General features: G+C 42.5%; 2 protein-coding genes across 6 annotated transcripts in view; one reads left to right on the top strand and one right to left on the bottom strand.

Moving 5' to 3' along the window:
• LOC145345201 (uncharacterized) overlaps positions 1–18,326 on the top strand; it is a 559,547-nt gene that overhangs the window by 444,269 nt on the left and 96,952 nt on the right. For all 3 annotated transcript variants that reach the window (XR_013887040.1, XR_013887039.1, XM_080192941.1), the window contains 2 exons: positions 8,863–9,065; positions 17,104–18,180. The gene's annotated coding sequence lies outside the window, so the exon portion shown is untranslated. The remainder of the gene's footprint in view (positions 1–8,862; positions 9,066–17,103; positions 18,181–18,326) is intronic.
• Positions 3,753–18,326, bottom strand: part of LOC145345200 (bcl-2-like protein 11) — a 37,461-nt gene continuing 22,887 nt past the window's right edge. For all 3 annotated transcript variants that reach the window (XM_080192938.1, XM_080192940.1, XM_080192939.1), the window contains exon 4: positions 3,753–4,450. In XM_080192938.1, the coding sequence (XP_080049064.1) occupies positions 4,361–4,450 (90 nt within the window). In that variant the 3' untranslated portion in view covers positions 3,753–4,360. The remainder of the gene's footprint in view (positions 4,451–18,326) is intronic.

Genomic DNA, 18,326 nt, shown 5'->3' with positions numbered 1-18,326 from the left:
CAGAACAGGCTTTGTGGAACGAAGCTCCAGAAAATGAAACTTCTCTTTGAAGAACCAAATAAGCCTTTGTGGGTTTCTTTTCTTGTGGAGTTACAAACCCAACTGTTATTGTTCGCGAGTCAGCTGGGGCTGCGCAACTGAAACAATTAAACCCACTTTGTTTTTGGTTCTACAAACAGTGAGGCTACACAGGCGTTTTAGGTTTGGTTGCTCGAATTTTTGTGATTTAAAAATCCTGACAATGCATCATCAACCAAAAGAAAAGAAATCCAAAATGAACTGCAGTTTTGATCTTTCATTAGTTGGTTGGCATTGAGACGTAGCCATATGCTCACGAAAGCCAGTCCCTGAGATTTGGAGGGGGGGGATCTCATGATGCAACATGGCAAAAATCCAAGGGTGCAAGACTAGAAATATGCATTTAAGCAGAGTTGGGTCATTTTTAATGATCATTATTACAAAAATGACCACGTGGCACTTAGCTGGATTGTGCACGCAGAACAAGGGCATGCAGTGTCTACACAGGAAAACACTGCACTGCACCAGACACCCAGACTATTTGACACAAATCCTAACTTCATTATTTAATAAAACCACAATGAAATGTATTCAAAAATGGTGATTTGGAACTGAAAGCACTTTTACACCCACACAGCAGCGCAGTTTCAGGCAGTGGTATTTTTTTGTTTGTCTTTGCCTTTTAAAAATTGTTCTGAATAGGCAGTCTGGAGATACAAAAAGGGTTACACACCTTAAAATAACAAAGAGAAATAAAACTCACATGATGTCTGCAGAAGAAAATAGACCGAATCACAAGCTTTGTACCACAATTACTGAGTTGCCAATTTAGCTAGCTGTGAAAAATATTTGTTTTTAATTATTTATTTATTTGTGTCACAAATAGGCTTACATTAACACTGCAATGAAGTTACTGTGAAAATCCCCTAGTTGACACACTTTGGCACCTGATCAGGTGCACTGAGGGAGAATTTAGCATGGCCAATGCACCTAACCAGAGCACCTGGAAGAAACCCATACAGACATGGGGGTGACTGTGCAGACGCCGCACAGACAGTAACCCAAGCTGAGAATTGAACCCAGGTCCCTGGCGCTGTGAGGCAGCAGTGCTAACTATTGTGCCACCCCATTTTTTTTTTAAAGAACACTTGGAAGCCCATTTTCAAGAACACATAGATTGCAGATTGCTCCCCTGAAACAGTGTGACTTGGAGAAAAGTTTGACCGTGCAGACATTCCCTAACATGCCTCTGACATTCTGAGGTGATCCACTTTACTGCACTATTACTATCGATGGGAAATACATGGGATCGCAGCAAACATGACCTTTGATTTGTCTACTTCTTTGCCCGTTGAAAGTTGAGAGAGAAAACCCAGTCCATTGCATGGTGGATGGGAATGTCAAAAATACATACATATGGAATACATGTAGCAGGTCTGTTAGATGAGGAGAGGCTAAGTTGGTTAGGATGATATGCATTGGGGTTTAGAAGCATGAAGGGGGTATCTCATAGAAACTTATAATTCTAGTGGGGTTAGACAAGGTGGATTCAGAATGTTCTCAATAGTGGGGGAATCCAGAACTGGGGGGGGGGGGGGGGGGTCACAGTTTGCAGATGAGGTAAACCATTTAGAATCGAGGTAAGGAGAAATTTCTTCATCCAGAGGGTGGTGAATGTGTGGAATTCACTGCCACAGAAAATAGTTGAAACCAAAACGTTGTCTGATTTCAAGAAGAAATTAGCTATAGCTCTAGGAGCTAAAGGTTTCAAGGAATATGGGAGAAGGTTGGGTGGGATGGGGGGAAAAGGAATCAGGATATTGAATTTGATTATCAGCCATGAACAAAATGAGTGACAGAGCAAGCTGAAAGGGCTGAATGGCCCACTCCTGGTTTCTATGTTTCAGCATTATTTACCATTAAATTTAGAAACCTATTATGGACTTCCAGATGTTTGATAATGTACCATGCAAAACATTAATAGCAAACATGAGTGTGCGTGTGGAATTCATGTTAGCCTTTCTATTTGATAAATTGTTGCGGGGTCAGAGGTGAAGTGGAGAAATGGGGATAAGTTTTCTGATTCTGCCTACCTTGGGAATCATTCTGGGCACAATAGAAAATTTGACAGAACATTTAAAGGTCTGTTGACCGTGGCTAAGCGTGACCAGAAAATCCTGCCTATGGTGTAGGCATGCTAAGTGGAAGCAAGTGTCAAGTGGTGTTTTCTGGACACCTGCCCTGAAGCCGCAACCTTTCATTATTTATTAATTGCATCTGAAGTAACCTTAGTGCCATCTACAAACTTGATTATAAATTGGGAGGGACAGTAGGTATGTTATGGCAGGTGAGAGTAGGATGGGACAATGGGACATAAGACAGATGACGTGAAAAGGACATGATTATGGCCAGGAGAGTTTAACATGGGCAAACCTGAGATCAACCACTTTAGATCTGAGATTAGTGGATGAAAGTATGTCAGAAATTGTAAGAACCATTAAAATCCTATAGCAGATTTGGGACTTTCAGTACAAAATTCATCAGAATTCAAAAATGAAGCAGGAAGACAAATGGATTCTTTAATTCAAAGGGGAGGTGAAACAAAGTGGGGAGAAAGTTAGGGTTGGCTTGAACAGATCCTGCTGGGTTCTTGAAGAAGCTCCTAGACTGTTACTGTGAGGGCAGAGACACTGCAGTTAATACCCAAGGAAATGCTGTCTTTGTTTTGTCAATCTCCATCTGGCATGCAGTTCTCCCAGCAGCGGAGGGTGCGAACAACAGGGGTCCTACCCCCTGGCCAATTGCCTCCACTCTCTGCGAGAAAAAAAGTCAGGGCAGTGAGGTGTGAACGTCCTACTGGAGGCGTGACAGAAAGTAAAAACTTTCTCATCCAAAGTGCTGTGGATCCTGGGTCAGTTGTACCTTGCAAGGCCAAGAGCCACGATCTGGGCAGGCTCCAGGGTCTGAATGACCTGCTCCTGTTCTTTGTCCCATTCACGAGTCGGCAAATCTATGCAATGACATCGAACGGGAATGTGGAAAGTGTTGGACGGCTCCAGCTTTCTGTGCAGCGCATGAAATTTCAATCCGACCAAACACTGACTTTAGCATCAGATGGCCTTCCACCCTCCAGCCAGCCTTGCCTGAAATACAGTTCCGTGGGCGTAAGATGGCCCTCAGTACTTGCCCGTTGTTTAATTGTTGTCAGCTGGCTAAGAAACCACAAGTAGGAGTCAAACTAAAAGGCCAGAGGATCCCTGGTTTGATTTTCAGCAAATTTATTGTAAGAAAAGATCTGTACTTCAAAAATTACACAAGTTTCAAGACACAAATTATCTTTGTACATAAAATGTAGCTATGTACAGCAGTATTGCACAGTTAAAAATTGTGAATTCCCCTTCAGACATCAGTGCAAGGAAGAAAAAAAAATCAAATTAAAAACCAGAGAAATGAAAACACACAAGGGTGGGGAGGAGCAGGAAGGTGGAGATGAGGCAGCCATGAGGCAGGGGAATTATTTAACATTTGCTACATATATACTGGGTCCTATACAGCGTATTAAACATTATGCAAAATGAACTGAAATTTAAATAACTTTAAGCAGAAATTAACAGCATGGGGGCAGGGAGGGTGGGAAAGTTGCAGACAGGATATGTTAACTTTCAGTTTGGCAATGGATCACAGAGGGAGGAGAGGAAACAAACTGGGGATTGGGGGGCGCGGGGGGGGGGGGGGGGGGGCTGGTGGAGGAAACACATCAGATGCTCTACATCTAATAAATAGTCAGTTGGAAATAACTTACACATATACATTTCTATTTGTCTCAGGGCTGCAGGGGGAAACGAACATCATTTTCTGCTATATAAAAAAAGGGCGTGTTTAGAAAACAATTCAGGTTGCATTTGATTGTGTTTTGGGGGAAACGTAAGGCAGCTCTTGATATGTTCTGGCTCAGGTTCCAATAATTGCAGGAAACACTCGTGGAATACAATGTGTGGGCTCAAAATTGATCCATCGCTGAGCTGTTCCCGACGGTTTCACCTGATGAGGAGTCCACATCCACTGCCCGTCTTCCAGTCAACTTTGGCGAGGGAGGGAGGGAGGGGAAGGGGAGGTGGGGGTCGGCAGCGGTGGTTCAGCCACTGAGTTGATGTCCATTCCATCAGATTAATGCCAAAATATACACACACAAGAACAGAGGGAAGCTTTGATTTCTGTTCAGAGTAAAAGCAAGAGTTGAAACTGCCAAAAACCTTCAGCCGTCCAGTCCTTTTTTTAAATGGCAGGGCTACATATTTGCTTGGGCCTCCTTTTCAGAAGCATAAGTGAAGACTGTAATCGTTCACACACCGTTGATCCTTCGTCTGGACAGTATGTTTATCCAGTGCCAAAAAATTCCATACTGGTTATTCGGCGGCCTGTGATTTCTTGCCTGCAACCACAAGAGTTTCACAGATTTTTAGTTAAAATACAAAACTCTGAAAAGACCCACACCCCCTCAAACAACACCCAACATGTGTTATACAAAACCTGCATCTTGAGTCATGAAGCCTATTTGGCATGTTTTGTTAGCACTTAACATTGCACTTAAGCTTACACATTCACAGTTTAACTTTGGTCCAGTGCACTTCAATGGTATAGGGTATCCTTCAACACATCAAATTGCTCCCAGTGCCTGTAACAGATGTGTAACTGCAAAAATATCCAGCACCTTAGTGTTGGACAGCTCCAAATTTGCAAAGGTCAAGCCTAATTTGCATTAATGAGGAGCCCACCACACCATTAGGATGAGTTACCTCTGCAATGTAGCCATCGTTGTTATTTATCTATCTTGGCAACTTGTGCGCAACAAACAGCAAATGAATGATCAGTCTTTGATGGCATTGATTGAGGGATCAATGTAGCCCAAGGCATTGGGAGACAACGCTCTACCCTTCAAAAAACTTCATGGTGCCATTTATGTCCATCTCAGCAGGACATAAAAGGCAGAACAATTCTTGCTCACTTGTGCTCAACTGTCATCTTAATTTGAGCGTCTTGCAACATTCTCTTACTTCTAAGAAATTAAGTCATAAGACAACAGGGCAATAAATAGTTTCATTAAAACATGTTCTTGATTAGTTAGATCAGATTAATTACAACCATCAATCTGTTAGATGCCAGGAGCTAACAGTCATAATCTCGGCTTAACCTAAACAGTAAATACAGATTAACAGGGGGCAGGGACTGAGAAGCTAACACGTCTGAATTGAGTTATAATCAGTAGCAATGTGATGCAGTATTTGAAACGTCAAATCCCATTTCCTCATCCAGGCCTTTCAAACCTCTGGATTCAAAATTCTCATCCTGATGTTTAAACTTCAGTCAGAACCTCATTTCATTCCTCCTCCTCCTCCTCGAGAACATTCTTTCATCCTGCAACTCCCCACCTCACACCACGGCCAACTGTACTTTCTGCCTCCTGAACCCTATGTTGTGATGGTGTGAAAGTCTCTTCCTGATTGTTTTCACCTCCCTCTCACTGCAAGGCCTTTAAAACCCACCTCTTTCACAAAGCCCACTGCCACTACTGGGTGTCCACATGTTTATTGTCCCCGGAACACTGTGGAACATTTTCTGACGTTCAAGGTGTACCATGGGTGGGTTTTTGCTTTGCGGTGGCGGAGGCACCCTGCCATAGGCTAGCAGTGGGATCGTCCAGCCCTGCCACAGGAACAGCTGGAAGAATTTGGCATATAAATATTGTTTTGGACTCTGGGCTTTGTACTGGCGTTTTGGGAGTTCAGTCTCTGCCACTAGCTAACAGTGAGTTATGCGACTCAAATGTCTTTTCTGTTACATCTATTTCAAATGCTCTCATCAGTGTTTTGGGATCAAGTTCCTTGTTTATCCTTGCATGTTATGATCAGGTGGGTGACCAGAGTTAGGAATAATTTCTCCCATATAAAACTTCTGAACAATTCTGAAAGCCACTGATGTGTGGGGAGGTGGAAGGGCGAGAGTGTACTGAATTTCAGAACACTATCTGCCAGAGAGACAATCCCGTCAACCTGCGTAATAAAAAAATAAATCTGGGATTTATCCACACTACCCAGTTACATTGTACTGAAGGGATTGAAGAAGTTCCAAAAATACATACAGTATCATTATGTATATTTAGCACTTCTTATAATTATACTGTACATTTTCATATGATTATATCTTATAAAGCCAACTCAGCAGTCACTGTGGAGGAGGGAAAGGTGGAAAAAAAAAGAACTCTCTCTCTCTGCTTGGGGTACAGACTTTAGGAGCATCGACTGAAACAGAAGCTAATGTTTGTGCCTCTGATATTGGCTTCGAGTTGGGATTGTTTGGCACAGAGGAATTGCGATAACAACTGGGCTTTTCCCCTACTGAAACAGAGGGGAAATGTACTCTGTATACACGATTCCTGTGGAAGCAGTTATAGTGCAACCACAATGGCAGATTTTTATCTCTTCAAATAATACTTCAACGTTTCCAAAATCTGGCATTGTTCTAGAAATATCTTCAAACCATATTCGCAGTACACACGCTGTGTTTTATGTTGCGGCACAGCTGAATTATATACTTTGAACAGTTTCTCTGAACAGGTTCCCCCCAGTTAGAATCTCGGAACCGTGACAAAATAGAAAGAGGCTGCTCAGTCCAGCCTGTTGTGCTAGCACAGTGAAACTACCAATTAGTCCCACTCCAGGCAGTTAAGTCAAAGTCAGGAAGTTTATTTATTAGTCATAAGTAAGGCCTACATTCACACTACAATGAAGTTACCGTGAAATTCCCCTAGTCGCCGCACTCCGGTGCCTGGTTGGGTCAATGCACCTAACCAGCATGTCTTTCAGACTGTGGGAGGAAACTGGAGCACCCGGAGGAAACCCACATGGACATGGGGAGAATGTGCAGACTCCGCACAGTGACCCAGGCCAGGAATCGAATCCGGGTCCCTGGCACTGTGAGGTCATTTTGAGGGACTGAAGCGGTTTGTAATATAACCAGGTTCGCAGAATGCAGTTAACCTACACACATGATAAGAACATGCGCCAAAGTCAGTCCTGGTGTTGTTGACAGGCCTAATTTTGTATTCATGGCAATGAACACACGTTCCACCACTGAATGGGACAAACAGGAACAGACTGAAACAAGCAAATCAATTTCCATTCACCAGATAAGAATGGAACGTTTTCTAGTAAAGTAAAAGTTTTAGTCCTCAGATGTCTCATTCCAGCCTACTTTCAACAAAAGACTGATGGCAAAGTGACAGAAGCAAAGCCATGTATTGTTGGAAGGGCCCTGTCAATCCTGGGAAAAAAGCGTTTAGGAAGTAAGCGTGTCCTTGACAGTGAACTCCCACTCTCTGCAGTGGTTTATTATTCAGACTAATAACATTTGACACAAATCCATGGGTTTTGCCTTGTGAACTAATCACTCCTCAACTCCCCCACCCCGCTAACATATACACACAAGAATTCAATCCAGTTCTGCAATTAACAATCCGCAAATAAAAGGAGTTTACACTCTTTGAGGCTTGTAAGTTCTGAGAATCCAACTTCACTAGTGCCCATTAGTCACAAGGAGGTGCAGACATTCTCCTGAGTATCTTAACAGTGGAATTTCATCTTTCAAGCTCCAATTTTTCAATGGAAATATCACTGCATGTTTACTGAGGCTTCTCTTATAAGTTCCACAATTGTAACCAACCCAATCTGTAGCAATGTGAAGTTTTTCTTATTATTTTTGTTTTCAATTAATTTTTAACCATTTTAGCACCAGTTAGCCCACACCTAGAATATTGTGAACAGTTTTGGTTCCTTTCACAGAAGTAGAATCCCTACACTGCAGAAGGAGGCCCATCTTGCCTGCACGGACAACAATCCCACCCTGGCCCTATCCCTGTAACCCCATACGTTTACCCTACTAATCCTCCTGACACTAATGGACAATTTATCGTGGCCAATCCACCTAACTCGCACATCTTTGGACTGTGGGAGGAAACCAGAGCACTCGGAGGAAACACATGCAAACACGGAGAGAACGTGCAGACTCCGCATAGACAGTGACCCAAGCTGGGAATGGAACCCAGGTCCCTGGAGCTGTGAGGCACCAGTGCTAACCACTGTGCCAACGTGCTGCCCCTTTCCTTATCTAAGGAAAGATAAACTGGCACTAGAGGCAGTCCAGAAAAGGTTCAGTGGTTCACTCCCCCTGGCATGGAGGGATTTTCTTAAGAGGAAAGGTTGAGTAGGTTGGGCTGTACTCATTGGAGTTTAGAAAATCGAGAGGTGATCTTTTTGAGACATGTAGGATTCTCAGGGGGCGGCTGACAGGGTTGATGCTGAGATGATATTGCCTCTTGCAACAGAATCTTGGGCCAAGATGGCATGATCTCTGAATAAGAGGATCGCCCACTTAAGGTGGAAATGAGGAGAAATTTATTCTCTGAGGTTAGTGGCCCACCAGACACAAGGAGGTGCAGACATTTTCCTGAGCAGCAGTTAGCAGTGGAATTTCATCCTTAGCACAGAGGACCAAAGAGGCTGGATTGTTATGTATATTCAAGGCTAAAATAGACAGATTAAAAATCTGTAAGGGAATCAAGAGTTATGGGGATAACGTAGGAAAGTGGAGTTGAGGATCATCATATCAGATCGATCATAATCTCGTTGAGCAGTGGAGTAGACATGATGGGCTGAATGGCCTACCTCTGCTCCCACGTCTTATGATCTTACGTTAGCTCGAGTTAAGGTACCAGCAACTTTGCTTTCTAGGCACATGGTTCAGTTTTGAGAAGAGGTATTTTGGTTACGGATTTATTCACTTTCTCAGGAATGAAAATCACGACAAGGTGACGGATTGCAAGTGAAATGTACGCTGAAGTGTGAAAAGGCCTGTTATAAAACATAAGCACAAGCCCTCTAAATTACAAAGCTGCTGAATTCACTATCACAGTTAGAACAATCAAAACAATTGACAGTGTTCCAACAGAAGTCCAGGAGCAAGCAACAAGCCCCTAGAAGGATATTACAACAGTAAGTAAAATCTTTACTCTCGTGTTAATGGAGCTATGCAAATGATGGAAGTCAATGTTTTGGTTTAACCACGCAGTATTCTCAGGCTAACTGTGGTGCCTTGGTTTAGGAAAAGATTGTCTTACCCCAGAGAGGAGGAAAGACAGCAAGAAGTATGGGAAACATTACTGGTCAGTGGATTAATCATATCCTACTATGCAGTACTCCATCAGCCACTGACTGCAGCAATGGACAAGACTCCACCTCCCAGCTGAAGAAGGACAAGATACAGAGAAGATCACAGCAATCCCACAGTGCAGAAGGAGGCCGTTCGGCCCATCGAGTCTGCACCAATTTTTCTATAGAGCAGCTTACCCAAGCCCACCCCATCCCCGTAATGTGCGCATTTACCATACTAACTGCCTTAACCTATTCATCTTGGGGCACTAAGGGTCAATTTAGCATGGCCAATCCATCTAACTTTGCAAATCTTTAGACTGTGGGAGGAAGCCGGAGCACCCGGAGGAAACCCATGGAGATGCGGGGAGGACATGCAGACTCCGCACAGACAGCGACCTGAGGCCGGAATCGAACCCGGGTCCCTGGTTTTGTGAGGCAGCAGTGCTAACCACCGATGTTCAAGGATAGGGGAATATCAAAACAGAAAATTAACCATTCTATCATTAGAATGTGCCAAGTACCCAATAATAAACTTCCTTATCTGCTTCACCAACTGTGATTGGTTTATGTTTACAAGTATTAAACATCTGTTCAGCTGAGTAACGTGCGCCATTCCAGAAACAAGGCGTGGTATTGCTCTATCAGGATTTCTGGATCTCAGCCAGATTGCTATTTGTTTGTATTCATGGATATGTCTCTCAGCCAGAGGCTGGATTACACTTGCTGCAACTGAATAAAATATGCTGGCAAGTTATTGGAATTATCAAAATGTTTTAGTTGCATTGAAGTGTTGTAAAACAAGTGCAGTTTCCTGATTTAATATGTGGTAGGTTTTTCAAAAAAAAATTCATTCATTGGATATGGGTGTCGCTGGCTGGGCCCAATATTGCCCATTCCTGAGGGCAGTTGAGAGTCAACCACATTGCTATGGGATCTGGAGTCACATGTAGGCCAGACCAAGTAAGGACGACAGATTTCTTTCCTAAAGGACATTAGCAAACCAGATGGGTTTTCATTACTTTTTCTATTTGAAGTAGCTGAAACAAAAATTCTAATTCTACTGCAATATGTTGCTTTTCTTTGGGTAAAAAGGAACAAAATAATGAAAATTAGACGTTTACCATGCCCACACAGTTGGGCCCGGGGATGTTGACCAATGACGATACATCAATTTTGTTCAATAAAAAGTTTTAATAAATTATGACTAGATAATTAATGCACTCGTCCAATTAATTTCAAAATATACAAGTATGAATTTAACCATGGACTAGTTTCGGCTTAATAACCTTTACCTGTTCCCTTATAAATCCTCGTGCTCCTTAGAACTTTCAATGTTAATTTTCACTCCAGGTCACCTCATACAATATAATTTAGCACAAGGCACCCGGGCTACATGTTACAATCTAAATGTCTGTCCTTAGTTGAGAGAGAGTACATAATGGGTAGGAGAGATGGCAGGAGCTGATTTGATATGATTTATCGTCACAGTGAAAAGTATTGTTTCTTGCATGCTATACAGACAAAGCACACTGTTTACAGAGAAGGAAACGAAAGAGTGCAGAATGTAAAATTACAGTCATAGCTAGGGTGTAAAGAAAGATCAACTTAATGCAAGGCAAGTCCATTCAAAAGTCTGACAGCAGCAGGGAAGAAGCTGTCCTCAAGTCAGTTGGTACATGACCTTAGACTTTTATATATTGTTCCCAGGCTAATCCTGTTCTCACATGACATCGATGCACCTGCACTTTTCAGCAGGACTCATTTCACAGAGCTTTGGGAACATTAGTTGATTTCCTTACCCACCCCCCCCCATCTCCCTGTCCCTAACCTGGAACTGCAGAGAACGTTCGCTACACATTATTGATGTGACTGAGATAGAAACATAGGAGCCCTTTGAGCCTGCACCGCCATTCATCACCATCATGGCTGATCGTCCAACGCAATATCTAATCCTGCTTTCCTCCCATAATCTTTGGGACCATTCCCCGCAAGTGCTATATCCAGCAGCCTCTTGAATACATTCAACATTTTGGCAAAAACTACTTCCTCTGGTAATGAATTCCACCGGCTCACCACTCTTTGGGTGAAGAAATGTCACCTCACCTCTGTCCTAAATGGTCTACCCATATCCTCAGACTCTGACTCCGGTTCTGGACATCCTCCCTGCATCTATCCTGTCTGGTCCTGTTAGAATTTTATAAGTCTCTATGAGATCCGCCTCATTCATCTAAACTCCAGCAAAAACGATCCTAACCTAGTCAATCCCTCCTCATACATCAGTCCCGCCATCCCCATGATTGTACCAGTCAGCTAATTTGCAAGTCCTGGTCTTTATGATTTCTCATGGATGGCGCTAACTGAATGAGACAAATCACTTGTAAATAGCTGTGTAGCTGCAGATGAAACAAGAGGTTTGAAACAATGTATGTTCATTTACAAGGATATGCATTCCTTGTGTGACAGTAACACCTACTTTCACAGAAGACTAACGAAATTTGGCATGTCAGCTGCGACTTTCACCAACCTTTATAGATGTACCATAGAAAGCATTCTTTCTGGTTGTATCACAGCTTGGTATGACGACTGCAAGAAACTACAAAAGGTCATGAATGTAGCCCAATCCATCACGCAAACCAGCCTCCCATCCATTGACTCTGTCTACACTTCCCACTGCCTCAGCAAAGCAGCCAGCATAATTAAGGACCCCACAAACCCCGGACATTCTCTCTTCCACCATTTTCCTTTGGGAAAAAGGTACAAAAGTCTGAGGTCACGTACCAACTGACTCAAGAACAGCTTCTTTCCTGCTGCTGTCAGACTTTTGACTGGACCTACCTTGCATTAAGTTGATCTTTCTCTACACCCTAGCTATGACTGTAACACTACATTCTGCACACTCTCATTTCCTTCTCTATGAACAGTATGCTTTGTCTGTATAGTGTGTAAGAAACAATACTTTTCACTGTATGTTAATACATGTGACAATAATAAATCAAACCAAAAACACCAAGAACTTTGGCAATTTCTTGTTAATCAGGAATGGACAGGTTGAGAGTTTGGTTCAAGTTTAAAATTAAATCTTAAATTAGGCAAACACCACTTAACATAGCCTTCAGCTACGTAGCTACTGGTAACTCACATCTTATACAATATAGATCAGAACAACTAGTCTCAGTACAGATAATGCCCTGAGGCCCAAAATGGTGAATCTAAGTGACTCATTTACGGAATAACAGTACAAGATACTGGTTACAATGTTTATGTCAGGGCGGATCCTATTAAATCAAAGTGGTTATTAAACCTGGGCAATTTGATGGATAAGGCAGACTCTCCCAGCAGGCACATAAGGTAATAGCTACGATTTCTGCTGAGTATCAAGAGGAGGGAACTTAATTTAATTTTCCCTTTTAAAAAAATTTTCTTTCATTTATATTTCATCATCAGTAATGTGTTGACACATGTCCAAGGGAGACATGTCCTGCCAGTGGAGACATGATGTCTTCCCAGACCCATTTTAACACACGCGTGTAATTAAAATAAATGACTCCCATTGTTCCAAAGAAGGTTAAACGTTTCAGCCATTTACATCCACGGTGAACTAAGTCTACTCTTTGTCTTTTCTGTGCCCCCTTATGTATCTGTAATTATTCTCCCAACATATCATTAGTTTGTCTAGAGTAAAACTATGATATAAAATTACAGATTTCAAATGAAAAATGATTCACGTCAATTTAAAAATTGAAGTTATTAGTGTCAGCAGCTTTTGTTTGGATCAAATGCAGGACCCATTAATATTTAACTGATGATGTTAATGTTAGACCAGAGAAAGCCTGCCACCACTTATGTTCTGTTAAAGGGGCTATGCGTGTGTTAACACTCCAGTCCAATGCTGAAGAAGGTGTGCTGTAATGTCGAGAGTGTCATCATTCAGCTGGCTGAGACCTTGAAGTTGTGGTCCACTCTTAACAGGTGAATGTCAAAACTCCTGTGGCATGATAAGAATCATAGAACCCCTACAGTGCAGAAGGAGGCCATTCGGCCCACTGAGTCTACACCTACAACAATCCCACCCAAGCCCTCTCCCTGTAATCCCACATATTTACCCTGCTACTCCCCGATGGCATAGTGGCACAGTGGTTGGCACTGCTGCCCTACAGCACCAGAGACCCAGGTTCAATTCCCAGTTTGGGTCACTATGTGCATTCGGCATGTTCTCCGTGTCTACGTGCGGTTCCTCTGGATGCTACGGTTTCCTTCCACAGTCCAAAGACATGCTGGTTAGGTGCATTGGCCACGCTAAATTCTCCCTCCGTGTACCTGAACAAGCACCAGAGAGTGTGGCGACTCAGGGATTTTCACAGTAATTTCATTAGTGTTTTACTTAACATTACGGTGTTGATGCAAGTCCACTTGGGATAATAAGTAAACTTTTAAAAACAAAAGTAGTAGAAAAAAAACAGGAAAAAATGTCTCCCTATTCCCTCTCTCCCTGTTATTGTGTCCAATAAGAAACAGAAACTAGGAGGAGTGGACTATTCGGCCCTTCGAACCCACTCCACCATTCATTATGATCATGGCTGATCATCAAATTCAATATCCTGATCCCCCCCTTCCTCCCATATGATTATTATTGGACTTAGCACGTGCACATACATGTGAACACCCGTGTGCCTATATGCACAAGCACTTTTTAAAAAATTCAATGGAAATAGCAGAAATAGATTTACTGTGGGTCAGTTTAACCCCAGCAATGTTGTGTCTGGGTCTCTTAAATGGCACACTCGAAGTGTTTCTTTACCAAAGCGTACATGTTAATTGTGAGGTAGTTATAAAGCAGTAGATTTCTACAGCTATCTTATCTAGCACGTTTGATGCACTATTAAGTTGTAAAAGCGCACACAGATCTTCTGCTGGCTGTGAGCAAGAACTAATCCATGGAACTTATCAATAGATCACACTTCCATTTTTCAAAAAGACAAAAAACAAACAACGCGAATTAAACAGCCAATATTACTTGGGTGCAAAACGACGACTTTTTAGAAAGCAATTTATGGGTCGAAGGTGTTGCTGGTTTTGTCGGTATCTATCAAAGAATTCCTACAGTGCAGAAGGCCTATCGAGTTCGCACTGACCATAATCCTACGCAGGCCCTGTAACCCACACATTTACCCTGCCAATCCCCCTGACACTAAGGGGCAATTGAGCATGGCCAATCCACCTATCCCGCACATATTTGGACCGTGGGAGGAAACCGGAGCAACCCGGAGGAAACCCACGCAGACACGGGGAGAATGTGCAAACTCCGCACAGACAGTGACCCGAGGCTGGAACGGAACCCGGGTCCCTGGCGCTGTGAGACAGAGGTGCTAAATGTACTGAGAAGTTGGAAGGGGCTAGCCTTCTTGTTTAACCACTGTAACGGAGTAGCTTTGTCGGCTTCTTCAGTGGGCCGTTAAGAGTTAACCAAGCTGACGTGGGATGAGGTCTGATCAAGTAGCGATCGTTAGTGAACCGGTCGAGTTTTCTTTTCTTTGAACAACAACCGGCAGCTTTGAGGTTGCTTTAATTGCTGCAAACCTTTTTGGTTCCCAGAAATTATCTGCCAAATTCAAATCCTCAAAATTACCAGGGTGGGATGTGGCAACACATTTCCTGGTACGCGGGTCCCTCTGATACCGTACTACAAAATAACACGTCTAACAGCAAACCCCAACCGCGCTCGCTCAACAACAAACAGGGGAGAAAAAAAAGGAATTGCAATTGAAGGAACTTCAACAAACATTAGTCATCTTATCATTTTGACTCTGAAGGGGGTGTGGGGAGAGAGAGAGAGAGAGAGAGAGAGAGGAGAGAGAAAAACCCGAGACCACATCAAAAAAACTTCAAACTCTGTTTAGAAAACACAGGCATCCTCAGAAGCTTCCTTATGCTGTTGGCTTCAGATATCAAAGCAGGAAGTAATATCCGAAAACACACACACACACACACACACACATACTAAATTGCTTATTACAATTAAAAAAAAGCAAAACTATTGTTGCTGTTAAAATCTGAAATCCTAACACAAAACGATGGGGGAAACACTCAGCAGGTGATCCACCTAGCTACAGATTCCTACGTGTGATCTGAGTATTGGTAACATTTCTTGTTTTAATTGCTGTTAGAATTTTTTTTAATGCAGCAAACTAACATGCAATTAACACAAAAAAAATGTTACCAATGCACGGGGGAATAGGGTGGGAGGGCTATGTGCTGATCTCACTTAGGCCACTGAAGTAGACACGACTGTCTCAATAATTAGAAAAATTCAATTTTATTCCCAGTTTGTTAGTGATTACAGCAACCAGGCCTATGCCACTTGAAGCTTAGGAGAAATCCAAACCTATCTGAAGGTGTACTTCAGGCTGAAATCTTCCTCCTCCTACTAGAATGGCATTTCCCTTTAAGTGGGAAATGAGAATATAATTATTATTACCTCGCCGCCATCTCCATTAGATACTTCAAAAAAAATACAACTTTTCTTTGTGGAACTTAGCAGGTGGTGTTTACGGCACATTTCCATGAAGACTTGAATTTTACCAACAGTCAACACCTACATTTTTGGCAGAGTGAAAACGTAGTCTGCATGCACTCCTTCCTGGCCACAAACATTTATTTTGGCAGAAATTTTGGTCTTGTTTTTCTACCAATGTTTCCCATTAACTTTTCATAGAATCTCCACAGTACAGAAGGAGACCATTCGGCCCATCAGGACAGCAATCCCACCCAGGCTCTATCCCCATTACCACACATATTTACCCTGCTAGTCCCGCTGACACTAAGGGGCAAATTAGCATGGTCAATCAACCTACCCTCCGCATCTTTGGTCTGTGGAAGGAAACCTGGAGGAAACCCACGCAGACACGAGGAGAATGTGCAAACTCCACACAGATTGACCTGAGGCTAGAATTGAACCCAGGTCCCTGGCACTTGAGGCTCAGTGCTAACCACTGTGCCAACGTGCTTGCTATGTCGACTGTCACAGTGCACGTGCTGGCTCTAGTCCCTAGGTATCTCTGTGGATGGACTTACTTAGACCTCTCTTCCAATTCAGTTGCTGACCCGCGCACATCAAAATTCCAATCATCATCCCCAGAAGCAAGTAACAATTTGGACTTGGGCATCAGGGATTGAAAAATCAAAACTTGTTGCTGCAAATAGTTAGATGTTCAGGAACATAGTGGAAAAGGCAGACAATTTAATGTGAAAAAGTACTAATGAAAGAATATACTTTGTGAGGAAAACCAAAACATGGCCGTGAACACCCAATGGAGCAATTGGGACATTTGGTTCAATTACATAAATCCTGTTAGATAGATTAAATCAAAAAACAGTCTAGTCCTGAGAAAGCTCTACAAGGCATTGGTGGTCTCAAAATACCCATTTAGCTACCCATTGTTAAAAAGGACAGTGAACCCATAATTGGAGACCAAAAAGTTGTGCAATTTCAGGAAGAAATGAGATACAAGCTCTTGGGGACTGGAATCAGGCTACTGAATTTGATGATTAGTCACAATCATAATGAATGGCAGAGCAGGCTTGAAGGGCCGAATGGCCCACTCCTGCTTCTAGTTTCTATGTTACACATTTTATAGAAGGCCAAAGATGGGCATTTACAGTTATGAGGAGTGACCTTGGATGGTAAGAGAAGGTGAAGACATATTAGAAGTTTGAAACCCAAAAGGTTTGTGATAAGAGTAATTGGGGAAAGACTTTTTTTTCCCTACTTGGGGACCAGCAAAGAGTAATTAATTTTAGATTGTCACTGACAAGAGAAATGTTTCTTTGCACAGAATGCAGTAGCAGTGATTAAGGCAAAGAATGTTGCATTTTTCCACAGAAAAGTGAAGCAGACGAAGATAAATTGCTTCGAGGGACACTTCAGACAGAGGGATTGATCTAGAAAAAGTATTCAGAGTGGACCCAGTGGCCTCCTCCAGTATTGCAAACTTCTGGGATCATATCATGTCACCTCTGTCTATAAAATTCTAACTGTAAAAGTCTAAGACAGAGCAGTAGTATGAACTACAGAAACTCTGTACCACCAGTGACTAACTTGAAGTGTACTGTTGTGGCTTGGGACATCAATGACTCAAATCAGTTTTCTGCTTTATAATTCTCTTCAAAACATCCACTATTATTGATCACAACAGCATCTGTTCCTCCACTTTGCTTCATCATACGCCAAAAATATGCTGGCCATAATTGCTGAGAATCAGGATATTTCATACAACAGAGCTGCTGGCAATAGTGTGCAGAATTAATTTAACACGACAAATTTGAGAGAGGCAGTTTAGTTATGCTTGATTGATCACAAAGGTAGTAACAAGAACAGAGGGTCCTCTGTCTTCCCCTCACACCGCATTGTATAGGGGCAGACTACATTAGGTTCAAGCCTCGTACAATTCAATAGGTAAATTCCCACTTCATTGAGCCGGGGGCAAAGATGTTTGAAAATTCACGAGGCATAAATTCAGCAGAAACTCCGCGCAATCAGGTTTGATCTTCTGTTGGTGCTGACTTAACTGATCTATACCAGAAACAGCCCCGGGGGCACTGGAATTGGCATTAGGGAGGACAAAATTCCTAGTGCTCCTTGCATCGCAAGTGTGCGCCAGGCTCAGCTCTGATGTCCCATGTGGTCAAATCCCAACTCTCATTCCTGGCAAGGCTCAAAACATGAATTGGAGGGTGTCCAATCTTTCAAGAAAGGATGGAGAAATTTGACAAAGAGCAACAAGTCCGTGCTTTGCTTGCTCCACATTACAAACTTGATCTGGAAGTGGAGGATTCAGGATTTAAACGTGACAAAGTTGAATTGATGAGATCCCATCCTGCACAGAAATAACGGACGGAATGACCACCTTCTCAACTACCGGATTCTGAAGCAGTGAACAAAGAGTATCCAAAAACAGGGGTAAGTTCGTATTTTGTTTCTAACCTGGAGTTCTAATCTGCAAACTTCTATCATCAAATAGCAATTAAACTCTGATTAACCTCACTCTGTGTTTACTTATAGCAATTGGACTTTGTGCCCTTAAAATGACTGGCCATTTAAAACAT

The sequence above is a fragment of the Carcharhinus amblyrhynchos genome, chromosome 7 (genome assembly GCF_965287045.1).
Source record: "Carcharhinus amblyrhynchos chromosome 7, sCarAmb.v2.hapA, whole genome shotgun sequence".
In the NCBI taxonomy this organism is placed as follows: domain Eukaryota; kingdom Metazoa; phylum Chordata; class Chondrichthyes; order Carcharhiniformes; family Carcharhinidae; genus Carcharhinus; species Carcharhinus amblyrhynchos.
Note: the sequence above shows the minus strand (reverse complement) of the source record. Positions and strands in the feature narration are given on the sequence as shown.